Source organism: Lepisma saccharinum, chromosome 3 (assembly GCF_977018435.1).
Source record: "Lepisma saccharinum chromosome 3, izLepSacc3.1, whole genome shotgun sequence".
Classification (NCBI taxonomy): Eukaryota; Metazoa; Arthropoda; class Insecta; order Zygentoma; family Lepismatidae; genus Lepisma; species Lepisma saccharinum.
The window spans coordinates 117,559,601-117,582,740 of NC_139231.1; the positions used below are offsets into that span (position 1 = coordinate 117,559,601).

Below are 23,140 nucleotides of genomic sequence, written 5' to 3' on the forward strand. Positions count from 1 at the left end.
CATCCGCAGATAAATCCCCACGACGTTTTCTAACCTTTTTTGGGAGTTGCATGTAGCTTCCTATCAGTCACCTCTTCCATTCTCCTTGCAACGACACAGGACACACAAAGCCAGTGTTGCCACGAACTAGTTAGTCTCTGGTCGAGCTTCACTGTTAAGAACGATTCGTCGATTCCGCACCGCATTTCTGTGAACTTTCAAGGACCAGATGCAATACAACTGAACAAAGGTTCGCATTTTCTGGAATCGACGCTATCCGTAATTCGCCTCGAGCTACACAGCATATCAAAACCAGAAACAAGGGGATAAAGTGACAATGTGCACTTGCTACCTGCTCCGCAAGAGGGGTCGCAGGACGAGCTTGCAGGTGCAGAGGAGGGTCGGTTAAGTGAATTCTTCTTTGCAGTTTACTTTACTGAAAATACCAAAAAACATTTCATTACTGAAAGTGCTAGATTTGTAGCAAGATTTCTCTCTGTAGGGCTAAAAAGCCCCTTCGGGCTTTTGCTGAATTTTGGGGCTGAGAACGTACTCAAAAGGGCCAGTTCTGGCCCCAAAAGGGCCAACTTGGCAACACTGCACAAAGCACACACACAGCCACTAAGACACGTTCTGAAATGATGGATGGAATAAGAAAAGAAGTTGAAAATCGCGTCCCAAATTCTTTCCAGATGCAGCGCGGCTCGTGCCTTGAGGCCTTTCTAGGAAACTCGACAAATATAAGACTGACCGGTCAAGGTCATCTATAACAGGGAGAAAGAAAGCTTACTGAAAAGTATCACTGTTGCTAACTATTCATTTGGAAAAAGTACACGCTGAAAGTAAATATTTTCGAACTTTTTAAAATAACGAAAATGTGAGTTTAAATTTCCCTGTTTTTTAGCTATTTTTCATAAAATTTCCCTTTTCCCTTTTCACCCTCAAATTTCCCTGTGCCGAGGGAAATTTCCCTGCTTTTGGCATCACCGGCGAGCCAAAACAAACGCAGTGTACATATAGTGTTGCCAGTTTCAACTCAAATTAATAATGCTACACCCTATTTATTTGTTGTTTTGGAACAAGTGTGTCTTTCAGAAAGGAAGAATAATTTTATATAAATAAAATATATATGCACGGAACATGAGAAAACTATGAAAGAAAAATCTATTTACATGTCTGTAGTCTGCACACATTATAAGGGGGGGGGGTAGGGCATTGCACCCGTTGTGGTTCTGCGTATGTTTTATCATAGAATAGGTTTTATATTTTATTATTGGTCATAGCATGAATCAACAAGTATTTTTTTTAAAAAAGTAGGCGAAGTTCAATAACATTTCATACTGATTAGTTTACACCTCCTGACTTGACCCGCCAAAGAAAAGGTGAAGACACTGAAGAGAAGAAGAAGGAGAGGAATAAAGGAAAACGACGAAGAAAGTTCAGGGAAGCTGAAGAAGCTTTCGATGCGATAAGTGTCGAAATTAACCATTATTCACGATTAAACTGAAACAAGTGAAATAATCACAATTGAGTAGTTTACATTTGCAAAGAAGTTAATCCCGTTGGAATCTAATTTCACCCTGGACTGGTCAAAGCCAAAATGCAATCCAAAGGCGCAAAGGTAAGAGTGTTATTTCAATCATCTAGTGTCAGGTATTCGTATCGTTACATTAAATGCGAAATGATCTGTTGAAGCATGAGCGCCAAAATGCAGGGCACCCTTAACCCTCCGTACCCCCACGAGAAAGTAAAACGTTTCGCGCGATGTATGAAGGTTATGTTCCATAGGAATAGGGTGACCAGACATACTCTTTTTAAGAGTATTATACTCTTGTAGAAGTTCATATCCTCTATACTCTTTTCAATTTACAAAAATTCCCAAATATACTCTTTTCCTTGCTATTTAATTTCATTCATTATTTTACGCGCAAAAATGCCTTAAAATCCACAGAACGGAAAACTTCATTAACAGTTTCATGCATCGGAGACACATTTAAATCGGATATTTTGTCTTTCTCGTGGTTTGTACTTACCAATTATGTATTGCGGAACATAGTGGAAGGTGCCAATATGCTTTTTGCACGAAAACAAACACTTTTTCTGCTAAAATAAACCATTTTCCTTAATGCTACGGAAAGCACGTCACGGTGCGATATCGCTTGCTTTGCGAATTGTAACGCTTCTTTTGTTTTCGAATATCAATGTTTCCAACTCTATTGTGCATGAAAGTTGTAAAAACCGGGGATCACGTCTGGAAATTGTACATTTCGATGAAACATTGTTCGTTAGCCCCAAAAACAATCCACGGGTAGCCCCACAAACCATTGACGTTAGCCCCAAAAACCATCCACGGGTAGCCCCACAAACCATTGACGTTAGCCCCAAAAACCATCCACGGGTAGCCCCACAAACCATTGACGTTAGCCCCACAAACCATTGACGTTAGCCCCAAAAACCATCCACGGGTAGCCCCACAAACCATTGACGTTAGCCCCAAAAACCATCCACGGGTAGCCCCACAAACCATTGACGTTAGCCCCAAAAACCATCCACGGGTAGCCCCACGAACCATTCACACGAGGTTAGGTTAGGCCTGTTAGGTTAGGTTCCATTAGCACTCATTTCACCCCTAAATTCATCGAAAAACCATTTTCCTTTCTCGACAAAAAACCGCCCGTTTCTCGAAGAAAAAAAAACTCGCGTTTCTCGAAAAAAATCGCGCGTTTGGAAACCCTGATTCCACTAGCGAGATCGCGTGACTTCCGACGCTAGAGCCATCTGCAGGTACATCTTGGAAACAACGGCATGATGTTGTCGATTTTCACAAAATGCGCAATATTATTACATGAAAAGTGATTATTTATTGTTCTGCTGCATTGTAGGATGAAGTTTTAGGAAGAATATATATCGACGGAGGTTGTAAACCTTGAAGAAACTCATTTCCGTAAGTAGTTTCTTGTGTAAAATTGAAGAAATGTGTCTCCGATGCATGAAACTGTTACCAAAACTTCAAGATGTTAACAAACTGAAGTATTTACTCCTTGACTCAAGAATTTCCTATGAACAATTTGAAGTGTCATTTTCATATTCAAACAACAAGCAAAACATATTTCAAATTCATTGGAAGGTACTAGTTTACTATCCTTCGGACACATTTATTTATTTTTACAGAAGAAACTACTTACTGTAATAAGTATTGGAAATAATTGCGAACCATTGGCGCGTGGTTAGGTTAGTTCTGTTAGGTTAGGAAACATAGTTAAAATTTCATCAAAACAACATTGATACACCTTCAGGAATGTTCCGTGAAGCAGATACGTAAGTACAAATGTCAAAAATTGACGAAACGAAAAAATTAGATAGTAAATTTTTACCGATGCCGATACCGATACTTGAAAATTGCAATAATTAAAATTTGTTCAAAATATTGATCAATATTAGTGTGTAAATATTCTCCTCCAATTATATGCATCAACATACCAAGAAATTTGCTTTAGAATATTCAAGAATTGCATCAGAATATTAAAATAGATGTTATGTAGTCACAAAATATAGTTTTTTGTGCAAAATTAGTGTAAAATAAAAAGGATGTTTTAATTTTTCATAATCTCAAGGATAATTAGACTGTCAAGAAGTCGCGCTGGATTTTTGCGGACCCCGTGAAAGAGCAGAATACATGAGCACCTTCAACCTGTAGACTATACTCTTTTTGGTCAACAAATATCTGGTCACCCTACATAGGAACGATTTCTCTTAGCTTAGCTCAACTTTTATTTTCCACGGGACCCAGACCCCCTCCCCCTTGTTTCTCACTGGACGTTCATGTAGGAGTGAATGAGTTTAAAATTTTGGGTGCGTTGGCACGTTTGATTCACGCATCTCAACTTTTCTGACCCCCCCCCCCCTCTCTCAAAGCAAATGCTTGATTTATTGTAATTTTAATGCAACATTTATGTCAGCGCCTTGTAATCAAGGGGTCCTGGGTTCAATACCCGGTGGAGGCACATAGTGGTTCGGATCCCACTTTAAACTAAACTGTAGGTCCAGTCCCGATTAGCCTTACTGTGCATAAAGTGGACTTAAGACACCAACTGAATCAATCAACCATGATGCAACATTTACCATTACGCCTCCCTTTCTAAAATCAACATTTCACTTCTTCAGATTTAAAATTCTTGATGAACTACTAGGTACTCTTTAGGATCATTTTGGCCCAACTTCCAATTGCTTGATGATAATATTACTTCGGTAATGTTAGCACTGAATTCAAAATAAAATTTTCATTATTCACACATGGAAGAGAAATAATTAATGTTTCTTGCTTGTTTTAAATATGAATATGTGTTGATTCTTGCCTGGGATAGTGCTTCTATCTACAGTATATTAGCCCAGTCAAGTTCACTACACGTTTTGACACCTGGTGTAGTGCAGAACTGCAGATGCATCCCATGTCAGGCTGGTGAAAGAAAATTGTGATCAACCAAGTAGACACTGTACTCCTCAATGGTTAACATACATCACGTGACCATACATCAAAATACACGGCACCAGAGCGTGAAGCAAAGGGTGCAGGCACCAAATACACTACTTGACTTCAAAGCAACGAAGTAGAAGACTCTGTTTATGCCTTGTAGCCAACTAGACACATTAGTTCAAAGAGAGTCAAAAAATGCAGCAAATTAGTCGGGGATATTGTAGTTGGTTCATTTCCAGTTTTATTTATCTATTTTTGCATTTTACATAAATAAGGTAAAATTCCATCAATATTTACATCAGTTTTTATTTTATGTGAAAAAGTTACTTGGGACTGTTAATCCACTGTACCTCCTCGAGAATCATCTTGATTTTTTGGTAAAAATGCGATAACCCCCGGACACCTTTAACTCATTTATTTCCTTAATTTTACCACTGGTACTTACCATTTCTGCATTGCGGAACATTCTTTAAGGTGAAGTTATGCCTTTTTCCATAAAATAGTGTCAACCTTTCATATTACGAGTGATTATTTGTCTTCCTTGTTCCGCTTGGGTAACTCCTTGTTCCGCTTGGGTAACAGACAATATGGCATGCACTCGTCATGGATAATCGCACCGTGCTTGTGTTTTGTCGTTTTGGAGTGGGTATGCAGTTTTTCAACCTTCTTAACCGAAAAATACCTACTTTCATGTTCATTATCTCATCACAAACCACTGACGGATAGACCCAAAAAAACATTCACGATAGCCCCACAAACCATTGCCGGATAGCCCCAAAAACCATTCACGATAGCCTCAAAAACTATTTACGTTAGCCCCAAAAACCATTCACGATAGCCCCAAAAACCATTCACGATAGCCCCAAAAACCATTCACGATAGCCCCAAAATCCATTTCTGGCAAGGTTAGGTTAGGTAAGCATAGTTAAAAAAAAAGAAAACAAAATTCTCGTTAAAAAAATGCACGTTTGTAAACACTGACGAGACCATGTGACTTTCGACGCTCTCGCCATCTGCACGCTCACAATGGAAACAATGGCATAATATGGCAGGCAATGCAAGTTTCTTACGTAAAAAGTGATTAATTCTTGTTCGCCAGCATTCAAATATGAAGTTTTTAGTTTCCCGTGAAAGAAAATACCTCCAAGAACGTCCAGAATGCTAAAGAAACTCATTTCAGTAAGTACTTTCTCCTGTAAATTTGAAGAAATCCGTCCGGGCGATATCGCATATTTACCGATTTTTTTTTTTAATCGACGTATTTTGATGTTTTACATATTATAAAACTGGTTCCAGCATTTTCAGCATGTGGAAAACACAAATAACAGAGATATTTGATCCCAAAGTATGGCCCAAGTAAGTAAAAACCTGCCATCTCGTACTACTTTTGCTACTTTTTATTAGTACACTAAAATAGCAAGAGAACATGTCGGGAATTGCTATCAACTTCAAACCTAACAACGTAAAATTATAGCGGTAAGAATTTACAATACCGGACCCTTCCGTAATTTCTATCCTAGTTCTTATACTCACAAAATACATAGTCCCTATGAAGTATCTGAGGTTAATATGTGGGGGTGATGTGTTGAAATTGTTCATTGACGTGTAGAAGTTGTAAAATAAGCTTTTCAATTACCACGATCGTTCTCCGTATACAAGCATGGAAACCATGTTTGTTGAACGTAGCATTCACTTGTTCAGTAATGTGCGTGTGTGAGGAAGATGGTGATTTTGAAGGTAGGAAATAAAGTTCTTTCTTTTGTAAGTTCTTTTTAGTAACTTTTAGTTGGGTACATATTAATAATACAGGTCATTCGTTCATATTTCGTATAGCCAATAATTTAGGACACTTGATCACGATTGTGTAGTTAAAATTTCTTGCCCAAATGCTACAAAACTGACAATTTTTTATGGTGCCCCACAAACCATTCACGGTAAGGTTAGGTTAGGCAAACATAGTTAAAATTTCGTTCTAAAATGTAAAATATTGAAATAACCATTGTTTTCGTGGAGAAATCTAGGGTTTCTGTTCTGAACGCAAACCACTCAATTTCGCTTATTTTGCAATTTCCACGTGACCCCCAAATTTTAACTTCAAATTCGTGATTAGGAGGCCTCAATTAGTGATTATACGAAATATTACAAAAATCGGAGAGGGGTCCGGTATTGTAAATTCGCTCCATTATAGCTGCTATTGTAGAATGTTGTGTGGGTTAAAACAACAGAAAACATTCATATTGAAAAGTCAGTAAAGTCAGTATTTTTTTTATTTCTGCAATTTGCGCTTGTTTTGTTATTGCATTTTGGGGGTAGGTTATCTCTTCTCCAATGACAAGTTGCCATTGTTTACAATTTGTTAGCAATTTAGGAAAAATTAAAATGTTGTCATATCTTCATGAAATTATAGCTTGGTGTTCAATAAAAAGGTGTACCACCATGAAACGTCTGCGATGTTAGCACCGAAATGAAATCGGAAGTGAGTGACAGAACGCAGCGAACGCAAAGCTAAAGCTTGGAGTCGCAGGGTTGCCAGGAGTGTTAAAGAAGAGGCCTCTAAGTCAAGAAAAGGAAAAAATTATGCACATAGCAATTTCTCACATAGATTATCGGTTAATACCAAGTTCAATGATGAAAATGGAAGTCAATGATATTACGAAAATGTATATATGTAATTATATCCGTAATTATACATAAAAATAAAATTATAAGGGCAAATTGAAAATTTTCCCCCTGTCCAAACTGTGGCCTGCAAGGATCTTTTAAACTGGGATTTGGTAGGTGCAATATTTCTCTATAAGCTTGCATAGGCCACATATTTCATTATAATAAGGTATACAAGGGAATAACGTAAAACTTAATGTCCCGCAGTACCCAACCTGCAGCCTGCGAGGATTTGATTTTCCCATGAAATGAAAGAAGGTCCCTTCACATATCAATCACCCTGTATGCTCCATATATTTTTTCGTATTGGATTCTAGGTTCTAGGGCATTTCCAATGGGATTGTACGTACCGATTATAAGGGGGGAAATTTGAAAATTCCCTCCTGTCCAAACTGTGGCCCTTGAAGATCTGATAACCTAGGATGTTGTAGGTAGCCTATATCCTTTGTTTGTCACCCTGTATAGTCAAAATATTTCTTCGAATGATTTTTTTTTTTTGTTCAGTTAAATCTGTAATTTGGACACTCTGACTAGTTTTCACTCCAGATTATAAAAAAGACAGCCACAGTGATCTGTACTGTAGGATGTATGACTTCCTCGCTGGAGACCTTAGTTTGATTCCATGAATGTGTTAAAATTTTTACAAAAATATCCCTGCATAAATCATTGCTGGGGCTCACCCAGACACTAAAGAGTGGGTACAACCTTAGGAAATGAAGGTGGCCATAGTATGGTGCTGATCACGTCACCTCCAGTGTGGCTGAGAACAAAACTACATGGATTCTACCCCCATATGTGCTTTCATGTCTCAATATACCTTTTTTTGTTATTATTATTAATCAAGTGCTAAACTTCAGTTTTGAACAATGGTAGTAATGAGGACTCTACTTTTTGTATGTCATTATAACTTGTGCATTATTAGTTACAGCATCTTGGCTACTTAGCTACAAAAAAGGTTAGTCGGTGGGACAAAGGGCTAGCTGCACGGTTGCCAGAAGCATACAAAAAATTTTGGAAGGAGTGGAAACACCAGGAACCAACACCTGTTCACTGGATTCCAGAACAGGGAAAGTTTAAGAGGAATCCAGAAACAGGAGAAGTGTAAGCTAGAATTTTTAATACTTTTTAGAATCATATTTTCCATACACAACCTTTGGTGGACCAGGCTTTACCAAGTAGCTTTTCATCAGCGCCCTTTACATGTACAGTGTTTCAAGTGAAAAAGCATACAATGGTCATTTACACAGTATTCAGAGAACACAAACCTGTGTTGGGCAGTTCACTCGTGTAAAATTCAGCCACAGGATTAGAAGTGATCAATCCCATATGACGTACGTGAAAATTCAAGTGTGTGCTGAGGCCAAGACAACAGTTATCGTAGCTGTACAGATTTATGTAACATCCTGTAAATCCTACAAAATAAATCTTTGATTCTTGAATCTTTGAAAAACACAGGTGCAGTGACGCCAACAGAAAAAAATAATGGTGAAACAGATGGTAGAAATATATCCTGGGTGGCAGTCACATTTATTAAACATGTAAATACCATACAAGAATGCATATTTGTATAACGTAGCATTTATTTATCTAGTTTTTCCTGTTTGCTGGGGGATGAGCCCCCACCTGTCTCCCTTTGGCATCGTCACTGTACAGAAGCTAATGCAATCATATGTTGCTTGCATTTTTTTACAGCAAAGTCATGCTTAGCATTTGGAAATGTAGGTTTGTATAATTAGCTTCCCATATGCTTTGTTTGTAGCTATTCTTTTAAAATTCAACTTCCAAGAAAATATATATTTATAAGAATAGTAATGACAGATATTTTATCTGTCCTCTCCAATTCATGTCTGTACAGATTTAGCTTTTATTATAGACATAAATTATTAATGATAATATTATTATTAATAAACAACTTTAGAGCATGCCAGAGTGGGTTGAAGTTTACAATTTGGTTGTTGTATTTGATTAATCCAATGTCTAATTTTTGCTAGTGGTTTGGTCTTTTTATTTTTAGAGGTACAAATAGCCCAGTAGTTGGCATTCAATGTTAATTTTATAAACTTGTGAAAAGTAACAGCACATAAAATTATGATAAAAGTTGTGGTATTGGATTCATAAGTGTATTTTCACCAACTGTCTGAAATTTGTAAAGAATGGTAAATGTCATACATCATTTAGTAATTATTGTATTTCACAGTGAATTTCCATATCATGTCTATGTGTGACCAAAGCAGGTTAACTGCCAAATCCATCATAATGACCGAAACTGGTGCATACCAATCATGCCATGTTGGTGATTATGACCGAAACATGTGGCTTGACTTTGTTGTTCCTAGGACACCATTGATCACATGTATAACAATGTGTGCATAAGGCATGACCGACAAGGCATGGGAGTAGAATGCACATTAAAAGGTTTTGCCTGTTCTATTTTTTTTTTTTTTTTACAGGAAAGAAGTTAAATTTTCGAATTTGTCAAATATCAAATAAAGTCCAATAACCACTTTGGCTAATGCTATGGCAGTTAACGTGTTAATGCAAATTCATTTTGGCTAATGTTACAAAAAAATTATTTACAGGGCACCTGTACAAAATGTTGCGTTGCCTGTGCTGTACCCAAAAGAGCACGATGAAGGAATATGGGGTGGTGAAGGTATCGTGAAAGGATTCCAGAAGCGCCATCTTCTTCGCCGACGTGTGCCTCACTTTTGGGTCCCAGTTTTACACAAGAATGTTGTTTATAGTGAGATCCTTGATAAACATATATCCCTTATTGTAACGGAGAGAACCATACGCCTTATCCATCAAAATTATGGCTTTGATTATTACTTGTTAAAGGTAATTTTTTGAAGTGCAGAATAATCAAAATTGTTCCTTAATATGTATTATTAAAGCCTAAGCAATAAAGGTATGTGTAATATTTTAGAATAATTTATACAGTTAAAAATGATGTTGATATGCATCATATAACAAGGTGTCTATCAGTCAAGAAATTTTGTATGAATTTTTGCTATTTTTTACAGTATAGTGAATTTAGAATTCTATACACCTTTACTGGGATTTCATAAAATTGAATATTTGGAAATGTAAAATTGCTTTGGGTTGTGGGTTCACTTTCTTTCTTAAGAATTACATTCTTGTATGTGTGAAGGTTTGTAAAAAATATTAAATAAATTAATGTGGCCATTTCCCACCATGATAAAGTCTGAAGCATTAATTTTTACATGCATTAATAATTAAAGCAAGTCTAAATATCTTGTGAAAGTACAGCTTCAGTTTTCATCTTAATCCTTCCAATCCCTCCAATCTTAAGTGTGTGGTAGTGGTTTTTCATTAAAATATATATTTTCTTAATTTTCAACTATACCTAAGTAGGGGGTGGGTAAATTAACGTTAAGAAAAAGGCAAAAATGGTCAAGAGGAAGGAAAGTAAGGTCATGAAAAAGTCAAGAATTTTGGATTTGTTATTTTGGTAGGCACCCTGCATAAGTACTACATTAAAATGATTAAATAAATATGGAAAGTCTGTAATAAACACAAATATTACAGTACGAAATATAGGTTTTACTGATGATGTGTACATTTACATTATAAGAAATTAGTAAAGGCATGCATTTTTTTTTTTTTACGGAAACTCGAAATGTAAAATAACATGCTGTAATGTTAATGTCATGGTTTTGATTGATATAAGGGACATGAAATATGCAAAATGCGAAATAGACTCTCAAAACTACATAAATGTGCTATTAGAATTTTGTGTAATAAGTATAGTTTTCAAATCAAATTTGGGATTTTAACACCGGATGGCATTTTATATACCTTGTTTGATCCCAAAATGTGCCCAAGTTTCATACAAAAATTTTGCTACCTTTTCAATTACTTTTTTTTTAACCAAGGAGATATTCATGTTGCTTGTAGTTGACAAACTGTAGTTCAATAGGATTGTAAAATAATGTGCAAATCAGTAAGTTATTTGTGATTACTTCATTACAGACCCCAGCCTGTGATCTGAAATCAGATGTTGCCTTGAAGTTGAAAAGAAAGCTTCTGATGACTTTGCACAAAAAGGAAATGTATCCAGGCAACCCAAAGAAGCAGGAGGAGATTTACGACAAGTATAAGCAGTATTTGTTGCCGGTAGGTTTCACTGTTTACGTTCATGATATAAATGTGTTTAAACTTAATTTACATTGTTTTATGTGTTTAGAATTTATTATTTATTTGTTTATTTATTAACGCCTTGTTTTAAATGGCGGAGTTAAGGTCGTTAAGGCATACTCTGGAGTATTGCAATTGCAGCACACGCGGGCCGTGGCTATTCACAGTTTTAAAATTTTAACATTCCAAGGAGCAGTTTCTAATTGGGGGAAACAGCATGGTACTATGATGTGCACCTGTAATGGGTTTTAGATTTTTATTGTTTTTTTTAACCACACACCTTATACCAATCCTATATCCTGTACCTATGGAGAGGTCGACGTGGCTATGAATTATATATAACGTAAGCGTGAACAAGGGAGCAGTAGCGTTCCGAAACGTCGTAGGAGCAACATAGATACTCGCAAAACGTAAGTTATTAATATATTTATATTAAATTTGTGAGTAATTCGCACAACTTTCATCATGAATTCTGATTACATTGATTTCTCAACACGCGGTAGTTATTAAAACTACTTAAAGTATTTGGAAATTTGAGGTACTTGTCAGATTTAAACCTGCGGTGAGCCGAATCGCGCTCCGCCATAAGTGCAAGAATGCTGTTGGTCATCCAGGGAGAAGCAGGCCGCGTGACACGTTTTTTCTTTAGTCGATCATGTTTGTCGAAAAGGTGTAAGATTAGACTATTTAATTCATTAAGCTTATCGTTAATATGAGTGAAGCTGTATATTGAATTCCATGGGGTTCTTGTAGCATCTTTGTTTAGAAAAACGAGGTCAATTTTCTTTAAATCGCGGTATTCAATTATTTTTGGCTTGGATTTCGGAACATTGAGTGAGTAAGCAACGTAAAAAAGGTCATGGAACGAGAGACCGCAGGCGCTCATTTGTCCATGTTTGGTGATTCGAGAGCAGTCTCCTGTTAGATGACATCTAGCCAAGAATGCGAGGTAGCCGTGTGGAAGGTAGGATCGAGCTTCAAAATATTTAGATTGTAAGAAGAGATAGCAGCGTGGAATTTATTTACTTCAGGTTTGTCAGTTTCTAAATGAAAGTTCAGATCGCCCAGTAATAATACATGCAAGTACATGGGAATGAGTTTAGGCAGTTCCTCCTCACAATTTACAAAGCACGTTCCAGGTGGACGGTACGCAACAGCCAGCAGTAGCTTCTGTTGATGGTAAGTTCCAGGAAAAGATATTCTGTCATTCGTTCATAGTTACAGTCAGATGTAGTCACAACCACCGCATTAATATCCTCCCGTATCAGTGCCATCACTCCGCCACCTCGTTTCCCCAACCTGTCGTTTTGGAAGACTTTGTAGCCTTTGCAAGGAGACCATGTGGGAGGGTGTGAGGGGATTAAGCCACATTTCCGATACAATAATGCAGTGGAGATTCAGGGGGGAGAAAATAGCTTTGAATCTGTCGAGATGCGCTTCGATGCTCTGTGCATTCACGTGTGACACCAACAGTGAGTTCGGACAAGTCTTCAGCTCGTTTCCGAGAATTTCGGCTGTGCTGACTGCGGGGGGCGTAGTGCCAGGGCAATTAGCAGAGTGATGACCCTCTTCAGAATTTCGTCCACTGTCACCGAGATGCGTTGTTGCCAGATTAGCCATTTTTAGAATTGAGGTTTAACGAACAGAAACAAGATGGGAGAAGGAACATTAGCATACCAAAATTAAATTTAGAATTATTACGTACCCTGTCAAGCAGAATAGCATGGAGGAAAGCATCAGGGAATGACACACACACACACACATGCGCACATTAAAAAACTATAACATAAACAAGAACCCGGACAAAAAACTCACACTAAACACACATGTTTTGAACACATCACACTCACAATTATTCATACACAGCATATCATAACGACAAAAGTCACATATGCTCTTCATTACACTTCATACTCAGTTCGCGTTGCACCCCATCTCAAAGGAGAATGTCAAGATCCTCGGGGGAAGATATAAGGTAGTGACGACCTCCGTGAGATATGAAAATGTGCCCGTCTTGGCTCCAGGCATTGCGTGTCCCTATGCGATCCTTTGCCACCCGCAAAACCCTCTGTCTGTAGGGAGTTAGTGACTGTAATTAATAGGGATGAGTTCTTTAGCATCTTCTTTGACTTCCACACCTCGTTCCTGGAGCGGTAGCTTACAAATTTCACTATGATGGGGCATTTTCCTGATCTCAAGACTTCCGCAGACTATCTTTTTGGAGGGCCAAGCCTGTGGCGCCGGTCAACGTGCTCGAGCTTGATGTGCTGCAACTGAAGGTTATTTTGAAAAGTCTGGAGCACGATGCTGTCCACATCTTCGTTGGTGGTTTCGGGGACCCCATGCAGCAAAATGCAGTTCCTCCTAGAGTACTGCGCTGGTCATCTATTTCAATGGTGTTCGTGCGTATCTGCTTGTCCATGCTGTCTAGGTCTCGCCGCAGCGCTGTCATGGAGTCGCTCGTCGATCTCTTAAATTCCACAAACTCCTCTCTGAGGTTCAGGAGTGACTTGCGGAGGTCAGCATCTTCTTGCATCGATCCATGGTTGTCTAGCAACTCATCAAGCCATTGCTGGAATGCTTCCATAGTTTTTCCTATTTCTTCCACTTTGGTTGAATCAACTGATAGTGTAGGCTTGGACATGATAACAACCCCGAAGATTCACAAGGTGAAGCTTTTGACCTGGCAGAAGATGTGGCAACGTACAGCAGTGGAGAATAAAATGCCAGGCTAGCTGAGGGGTGAAAGCGCGGAGCTCTATTCAAGCACGTCCATCCACTACAACTGTCAACTGTTTGTGCATAAACAAACAACAATTCTATTTTGTTTGTGAAAGATATTTTTGTCTGTTCACTGAATGATAAGGTCTCAGTGGCCTGAAGACCAACTTCACAAATAAGGCAGACTGATGTGATGTGGAATGTGAATCCCATTGATATTTCATCAGCAAGACTGTCACATTTTCAAGAGTTAATGGTAGAATTGAAAATTTTCCAGTGCATGAAGGACTCGGACAGACACAACATACACAGACCAAGAACATTTCATTGTAAAGAAACTATTTAAAAAGTTGTGGGTAGTAAATTCAGTGGTTTGGAAACCAACATTGTCAGGATGGCTTAACCACACACACTGAAACCAACAGCAGAAAATCTACCCCATATCATGCATTTCATTACCCGCAGCACATGAGTCATTACATCAGCTAAGTTACTGATAGCAACTGGAACACAAGTGACATCTGGTGAACATACCTGTAATAAACTACAACAGTTGACTTAAATTTTTGCACACTGGACCAATAAAAGTCATGTTGAACTTGCCTTTTGACAGGCAACAGAAAAACTATGTCCTAGATCTAAGTAAAGAGTGAATTGTGACCAAGTTGTCACCAAAATTTATAAGCGTCATTCGTGATGGCATAGTGGTAACATTGCTGCCTTGTAATCAAGGGGTCCCAGGTTCAATACCAGGTAGACATACATAGTTCAGATAAACTGTAGGTCCAGTCCCGATTAGCCTGTGCACAAAGTGGACTTAAAAGCTTAAAAATTGATAGCCAATTTAGTATTTTTTGCAAATAACAGATTTGTAGTTTATTGTTGTTTTTTTTTTTTTGTTTTTTTTTGCAATTTTAGAATTGAGGCTTTCTGGGCCATGGGTGTCTTCGCACAGTAACAATGTGTATTATCCAAGCATGCTTCATTTGAAAGATAGACTTGATTGATCATGAGACAGTGTTTACTAAATCATTTGTAAAAGGACCAATTTGATATTTCTGTAAATTGCCTGTAGCTTCCTTTCATAATTGTCTAAGATTACTAGCTTGGATTGAATGTTTAGTACTGTGGTCTGTGTCTTATGGAAAAGTTTATTACTTAAATTTTATAATTGTCTCATCACTTTGTCTTATTTCATTTCTTTGTAATTTTGTTTGATTATTTTAATTTGTACTTTTTGGATGTTGGGTAGCCAGTAAAGTCGGTTGAGTTCGTAAAACAGCGTTCATTTCTTCTATGTCTAGTAAGATGTATTTTTGAAACTGCTTAAATCTTTTCAGTAGGGATGAGCCGATATGAAATTTTGGGCGATACCGATAAAGTACCGATATAAAATTTACCGATACCAATAACCGATAGTCTACCGATCCGATATAATATTAGAAATGGTCCTTAAGAACCTGAAATGTTCATTGATCTCCTTAATAAATGTGTGTTTCGTGGTGATTGCAGTGCAAAAGAAGTTGAATATTTAGACATTTACTTTTTTTAGAAAGATGGCCATGGAGATTATCCATAAAAATTACAACAAAATGGCAGAATTTTGCACTAAATTATCGGATATTTATCGATATATCAGATCGGTAAAATAATCGGTAATTTTACCGATACACCGATATGCCTATATCGGCCGATACCGATAGAGTACCGATTAATTGGTCCCATCCCTACTTTTCAGACAAAGTTGCAGAGTCAGGATACAAAAGAGGTGAGGCATATTTAAACAAAGGATGAATGGATATCTGCTATAGAATGAATATAAATATGTGAAAAGCATTTTGGAGTGAACTCTAAATATGGTATTAGTACTGTTGCCAAAAAGATAGCAAAATTTAAATGACATAAAGTAGCATAAGTCCCTAAACTCAGCGAACTAAAATGGAATAGCTATTGGCCTGACTCCCTTTCAAGCCTGGATTATTGTGAGAAAGTAAATTAATTTCACACACCAGAGGTCCTATATATCAGTATGCTATTTTTAATGCATTAACTTACACAGTACTGGATGGGCATTTTTTACAGTTGAATATTTACGCCAGAGGTCGCAGGTTTTGAATCCAGGCCTGGCCATGAGTGTTCTTTGCGAATGTCACTTCATCAATTTCATCACCCATTCTCATCTTTGCAATTAGCTAAAAGTGGCAGAAAAGCAAAGGAAAATTAACCAAATCAATCAAAGAGTCCCGCACTGTGGTTGTGCTGTCTAAAGCATCAGGCTTTGGGCTTGGACCACAATAACCATGCTGGTTCGAGTCTCCGAGAAGTGTAACTACATTTCTCCTGAGATTTCGGCCAGTGTATGGGATCAGTTGCCACCCACCATTGTGAGGAAATTGGAGTAGATAACCCAGTTATGGGAACCTAAAGAAAGTCTTGGGGTTTGTTGTGCTGACCACATGTCATCCTGTAACTGGTTGGCTGATCACCCACCTCTGTTGAGGCGTGTGGGAGTGATGCCAGTAGGCAGGCCCTGGTCCTCAAGGGCTGTTGTGCCATGGATCAAGTTAATCAATCGAAGATAATGTTAATGTCTGTACTGCAAATTTTAATCAATTCACTTCACAATAATTATACACATCTTCATACAGAGAAAAAAGACTAGAGATTATACCGAACAATGCTTATAATGCCTTTATACATATATAAAAAAGCAACAACTTGTTCTTAGTTTTGTAGAACAATTTTTTTTAATTGGATGAAAAAATGCTTCATGAAAAGCATTTTAATTTGATGAATAATGTATTATGAGGGGATGGGAAATACAGTGCTTCTTATGGGTTGGACTCGGAGCATCTATTAAATAGATGTAACTTACCTGAAGAGGAAAATGTATGTCAAGGAGTATGCAGTGGAACCCCAATGTTTCATTCCCGCATTTATTGTTTCAGGTCCCCCCCCCCCCCATCTTCTTTCGTTGGAAAAACATACAATCAAGGAACCACTGTATTAATCTGTTGGAGCACCTAGAGGTTATTTAATCTTCTGACTGTGCTTATCTGACATCCAGGTGAACACTCGGATCGTACCTTCAGTGAAGATGATAGGCAATGCCTTCCAATCCCTGTGAAAAGTTATCAGTTAGTGTTGAAAAAGTCAGTTACTGGTCTGTAAGGTTCTGTCAGTAGGCACATCCAATTCCTAACATGTCACAAAAATCGGTTGCTGAACATGCTGATAGCCTCAAACTTAGCCCTCCTAATCAGCTAACATGCATTATTTTCGCAGTTTCAATTCTAATAATGGCTATGTTGTTAGGTTATGAGGCCAAGTTTAGGGCTCTTAGCAACCAATTTTCACGATGTTTTAGGAGCTGGTTGGGCCTGACAATGGAGTCGAACTGTAATCTTAATCTTGTAAGCAATCCAAGTTTTTAGGCATGGAGCATTTTCACTTTATTTCTTCTATGTATTTCAGGAAGAAGAAATTGAATGGTATGGTCTCAGTTTTAAAGAAGCCTGCATTAAATTTCATAACATTGAGAAAGAGAAGATCAAAATAGAACCCTTGAAACACAAATACCGAAAGGAATTGTTGGAAAGGTTAAATGAAGCTGATGAAGATGAATTGGATGATCTTGAGTAAGTAAAATGTTTTGACTTGGATTTTCTTTGTAGTGCTAAGATAGAAATTAAGGTCGTACCACTTTTAATGATACATAAATTGTTTTTACCAGTAAGACAGTTCAATTTCCAAAATAGGTAGTTCACTTCCCAGTAGGGATATGAAATTTTGACTGATACCGATATTCTACCGATCTGATATAAAATTCCAAATGGTTCAATGACTGTAATAAATGTACATTACGATGAACCAAGCTTTTGCAATACAAAAGAAGCTGCATATTCAGACATTTACTTTGTTTAAAGAAAAAATACAGAATGGAACTTATGTTTATGTCCATAAAAATTACAACAGAATGGCACAATATTGCACTAAATTGTAAGATATTTATAGATATATATTGGATGGGTAAAATTGTCGGTAATGAACTGATAAACTGATATGCCTATATCAGTCAATACCAATAGAGTAATTAATGTGTCCTATCTCTAGTTCTCAGGTGTATAATATGGGAATAAATGTTGCACACACACACACAAGGTAAAATTGCCAGGACTCAAACTTAGTATGTTGACAATTTATGTTCTAATTGAAGGGCTCGAGGGTAAAACATGGTGAGATTTTGGTCATTAATGAATTTAGGGATGGGCCAATATGAAATTTTGGCGATACAGATATAAAATTTACCGATAACTGATATTCTATAAAATTAGAAATGATCCATGAAGAACCTGAAACGTTCATTGACCTCCTTAATAAACCTTAAGAAATGTGTGTTTCAAGGTGATTGCAGTGCAAAAGAAATTGCATATTTAGACATTTCCTTTTTTAGAAAGTAGAGCATGGAGATTATCCATAAAAATTACAACAAAATGGCAGAATTTTGCACTAAATTATCATATATATCAGATCGGTAATTTTACCGATTCACCGATATGCCTATATATCGGCTGATACCGATAGAGTACCGATTAATCGGTCCCATCCCTAATTGAATTACAAAGCAAAAAGAGCTGGTGTCCACTTTCGGGTGCAATGGTCACATCAGGGGCATAAATAATGCCCCCGCAATCCCTGTGGTGGGGGGGGGGTGTGCAGGGGCCCAGGGTGCAGTAAGAATGTTAAATTAAGGAATACCAATAGTTCAAAAAAGTTTTCCTTTTGGCGTTAAAATATATTTTCTTATATTTTTTATGCTCCTACAAATGCAAACAGAAAATGTTAATCACTAGAATAGTAGAAAGTGAATTACCACATTAGAAGAAAACCTTCATTAGCTGAATAGTTGAAGCCATTGATTACATCGCCAAAGGGTAAACTACAGTATTCTAGTAAATCAAGTAAACCATAGATTCAGAGTATGAAACAAATCACAGAAAGCTTCACCTTTTTAAGCCCCACCACCCTAATAGAACACACCGACAGACATTTAATGGAATCTGGGAGAAATATGAAGAAATGTATCTTGCACTGTACACACAGAAATTGTTTGTTTTCGGAATGTAGTATTAACTGAAATCAAAAGAAGAAACATGTCGAACATCAGCGAAGTTGCAGAATGCCTCTTAATAGAGAACAAAATTCTGGCTAGTACCATTCCTGATGTTTGCACTGCTTGTATGCTGTATTTGATCCTACCTGTGATGTCTGCATCAGCTGAGAGGTTGTTTTCTAAGCTAAAATTAAAAATTATTTGAGAAGCACAACAGCAAGAGTGAGATTAAGTGAACTGGTGCTGTTAAGCATTGGAAGCGATCGGGCTCGAAAACTGGATTTGACCAAACTAGCACAAGAATTTGCTTCTATCATTTTTTTTTCTTACAGTTTGTCTGTTGTCTGAACCTTTTGTACCTGTTTTTACATTGATTCAAATTATATGTATGTATTTTCATATTTGTATATATATGTGCAACTGAAAGTTGCAGGGGGTGTAGAATGTCTTGGTTACGCTACTGGGCCACGTCATGTAATTACCATTGTGCTCGTTAAAAGCTTCTGAAATTGATAAACACAACATGAAAACAATTTATCTACGGTATAGCTTCTACCAGGTATCCAAAAAAGTTCATGCCGTATATTGCAGTGAGAAATAAAGACTGTAATTTCTGGAAAATGTAAAGTTCTGGTCCCTAGAAGCAAAAAATTGCCCTATGACCTGCGTGACATCATCTCTGTTTCGGAACTGTCGCTCATGCAAATGGTTATACATGGCCAAGAACAAGTGAAAGTCGGATGGGGCAATGTCCTGGGAGTAAGGAGGATGAGGTAAAATTTCCCAACCAAGTGTGTTGATTACCTCCTTGGTCGCTTTCGCCGTATGAAGTCTAACGTCTTGAAGAAGGATCACTCCTTTCCTGTTGACTAGTGCTGGCTGTTTCGGACGCAGTGCAGCTGCAACCCCTTGCAACTGGGACGAGTATACCTCGGATGTGATGGTTTTGCCATGCTCTAGGAATTCAAACTGCACAACACAAGCGCTGGTTCACCAAACACAGAGCAGAACCTTCTGTTGAATTTTTTCTTTGGGAGTCAATGCAACAGAACCAGGGGACGACCAATGATGTTTTCTTTTGCGGTTACTGTATAACATCCATTTCTCGTCACATGTCAATATCTGGTCCAGGAATGGGGCTTTCTTGTGGCGTGACAGCAATGATGCCCAAATGGTGAGCCGCTGGCGTTTGTTTTCCTCGGACAAAACGTGAGGAACCCACTTACTGAGCTTCCAAGTCTTCCCGAGGTTGTGCAGATGCAATCGAATGGTTTCCTCCGACACTCCAAACCCTTGTGCAATTTCTTTGCACGTTTGCTGTGGATCGCACTCGATGATCTCCTTCAGCAGGGCTTCGTCGATAGTGGCGGGGCATCCAGCTCGAGGCTTGTCCTGGAGGCTCTCATCGCCCGATGCAAAGCGACTGTACCACTTTCACGCTGTGCGCTCACTCACAGATGCCTCTCCAAAAGCGGAGCATATCTTTTGAGCAGCGGCTGCAGCATTGCTGCCCAATTTGAACTCGTACAGTAAACACGGCCGTAAAACATCCTCTGACACTGACATGTTCCCTTCAGGATTGTAGTTTTTACAGACCTGCTGCCTATGCGACCGACACGGCTCCAAACTCTGCACTGACTGATGGTTGCCGTGAATGTAAACTCTTGACGCCATCCAGATAGGGTTGCCGACACATGCCGTTTGACTTTCACTTTTCGTTCCAGCGGCACGAACTTTTTTGGATACCTGGTAATAACCTTCCTGCTTAACCAACTCAATACAGTGGAACCCCGATTTTACGTTACCCAGTTTTACACTTTCCTGCATTATACATTCAATCTTGATGGTTCCAACAGGAAAATGCTATAAAATTTTCCCACATTTTAAGTTCATTGAACTTGGTTCCCTGAAAAACGTAAAATCGAGGTTCCACTGTAATTACCAAAGTGTCACCATGCTTTACCTCCGAGCCCTTCAATTACTGTATTATCTAAATTCCATTTATATTAGAGGCATATCAAAACAGGGCATCTCTTCTGTTAAACAAAACAATGAGATACAATGGAACTTCAATTTTATGTTTTTCAGGGGATCAAGCTGAAAAAAAACTGAATATGAGTGGAAACATTTTGCTATGTTGGAACCATCAAGATTGAATGTATAATGTAGGAAAATGTATCTGTACATCTCTTAAGAATTTGCACAACCTAATTTGACAGTAATTTTGGCAAATTTAATTTACCTCCCCCCCCCCTTGCTTCCCATTAAAAAATTCTGGATTTCTGAACAAAAATGGGACAGATTGACCAACACTGTTATCAAAATCACCAATCTAGGATTATTGGTTTATCAATAAAATTGCTGATAATTTTACAGATCCATATACTTCAAGTTAATAAATATGTGCATGAAAATAAAGATATAAAATCAGATTATTTGGTTGTGTGTGTACATTTTTTAAAAATATTTTCTGAATGAATCTAGTATGGTATACTCTAATTGGAACTGCAGCAAATGTTTTTGACTCGAGCCTGTACCATTGTAATGTGCTTCTTTTTTAAGTAGAACTGCAAGCCTATTGATTGCATCCAATAATCTTATCCAATAAGTTATATTTTGATCTTAATTATGGTATTTTTTTTATTGAATGTACAGCAGAATTGATAAAAGTTATTTTTTTCTTTCTTACAAAAAGGAAATCATCATCTTGGCTATCAAGGTTCAATCCATTTGGTTCCAAGAAAGAAGCAACTGAAAATGCATAGGCCTGTAAAATTAAGTTAGTAGTGTTACCAACATATTATGTTGCTTATGTGTAGAAGTCATGTACAATGCAGGTTATGCATTTGAGAATCAATAACTATTTGTACTGTGTACATGTTAATAAAATAATATAAAAGCAGTCTTTTTCCTTGTGCACTCTTTAGAGTTGATAAGAGAAAAGATGCCCTGAACCACTAACTCGTAATCTAGAAAATTATAATAGAACAGTTGCAAAAAACAGTATTTAATTAACCTACAATCTTACCAATACATACAAATATACACTTCTATTTCAATATAGATGCATATTCACAATTTCATAGTGAACTCAAGTTCTAACAGTAAACAAAAGCTGAGCCCCTTTTCCCCTTGTAATATCTTGTCATGACTAGATATTGTACAAAGTTTTTCAATTTATGAACAACCATTGTGCAACATGGACAATGTACTATTTTCAATTGACTGCTATGTTATAACAAGTAGATAAAACATTTATTATGTACACTAGAAAATAAATTTTATTCAACAAACTCTTACCATCATGGCAAGTACTTAGGTACATGTGCTTTCATGTTTGTAATTCTTATACAGCATTTGAAATACTAAATAGTATTGTATAAGAATTACTAAATATCGAACAGGTAGTTGGATTCCAAGTCTAACAACAAATGCTTGTCACTGTACATTAAAAATAATAATCTGTTTTGTGAAAGAAGAGTACTACAAGCAAGTTCACATCTCTGGTGTAATGGCATACAATTTTCTTGTTTAAATTGCTAATAAGTTTTCAAATTTGTACTATGGACTTCAATTTTCTTCTGCAATTTTGTTATTTCATATATTGATGAGTACACTATTTGTTATCAGGGTTGGTATATTTTGTATCAGTACTGTATATTAGTAAAATAAATTCTTACTGTACATCTAAAATACTTATATAACAGTTCAGGTGCACTCTTCCATTGATTGTGGGGAGGATTGAGGTTGGCTTGGTACCTCAGCAGTAGAGCCTTGGCAACAAGAAATCCCCAAAGACCCGGGTCTGATCACTGGTTGAGCCATTATTTTCACATAACTTTTCAGTAAGTCAAGAAAACATAGCTACTACTCACGAGACACTAAATACATAGATGACAGTGTTTTATCAATTAAATACCACAGCGATGGATTTCAGATCCTGATACTGTTCACACATGGAAGGGTGTGTGTGTTTTTATGTATGTATTTAGTAGGGATGGGCAGACATGAAATTTTGGCCGATACCGATAAAG

General features: G+C 37.4%; 1 protein-coding gene across 2 annotated transcripts; it reads left to right on the forward strand.

Annotated features, from left to right (window-relative positions):
* The first annotated feature begins 1,192 nt into the window (after positions 1–1,192).
* On the forward strand, positions 1,193–23,004 carry mRpL28 (mitochondrial ribosomal protein L28). 2 transcript variants are annotated; one of them, XM_083119256.1, is made up of 7 exons: positions 1,193–1,600; positions 8,037–8,215; positions 9,694–9,952; positions 11,108–11,251; positions 15,732–15,761; positions 17,468–17,631; positions 21,802–23,004. In XM_083119256.1, the coding sequence occupies exons 1-7, from the start codon at positions 1,580–1,582 to the stop codon at positions 21,869–21,871; spliced, it is 867 nt and encodes a 288-aa protein (XP_082975382.1). In that variant the 5' UTR covers positions 1,193–1,579; the 3' UTR covers positions 21,872–23,004. The 2 variants fall into 2 exon arrangements, with proteins under 2 accessions (XP_082975382.1, XP_082975383.1); XM_083119257.1 differs by lacking the exon at positions 15,732–15,761 and having other exon boundaries at positions 1,194–1,600; positions 21,802–22,990.
* The last annotated feature ends 136 nt before the right edge of the window (positions 23,005–23,140 follow it).

Excerpts from the sequence above, each read along its gene's own strand:
- mRpL28 (XM_083119256.1), top strand. The coding sequence starts at position 1,580 with ATGCAATCCAAAGGCGCAAAG. Across the intron at positions 1,601-8,036 it reads TGCAATCCAAAGGCGCAAAG|TTACAGCATCTTGGCTACTT; the intron begins GTAAGAGTGTTA and ends GTGCATTATTAG. Across the intron at positions 11,252-15,731 it reads ATAAGCAGTATTTGTTGCCG|ACAAAGTTGCAGAGTCAGGA; the intron begins GTAGGTTTCACT and ends CCTACTTTTCAG.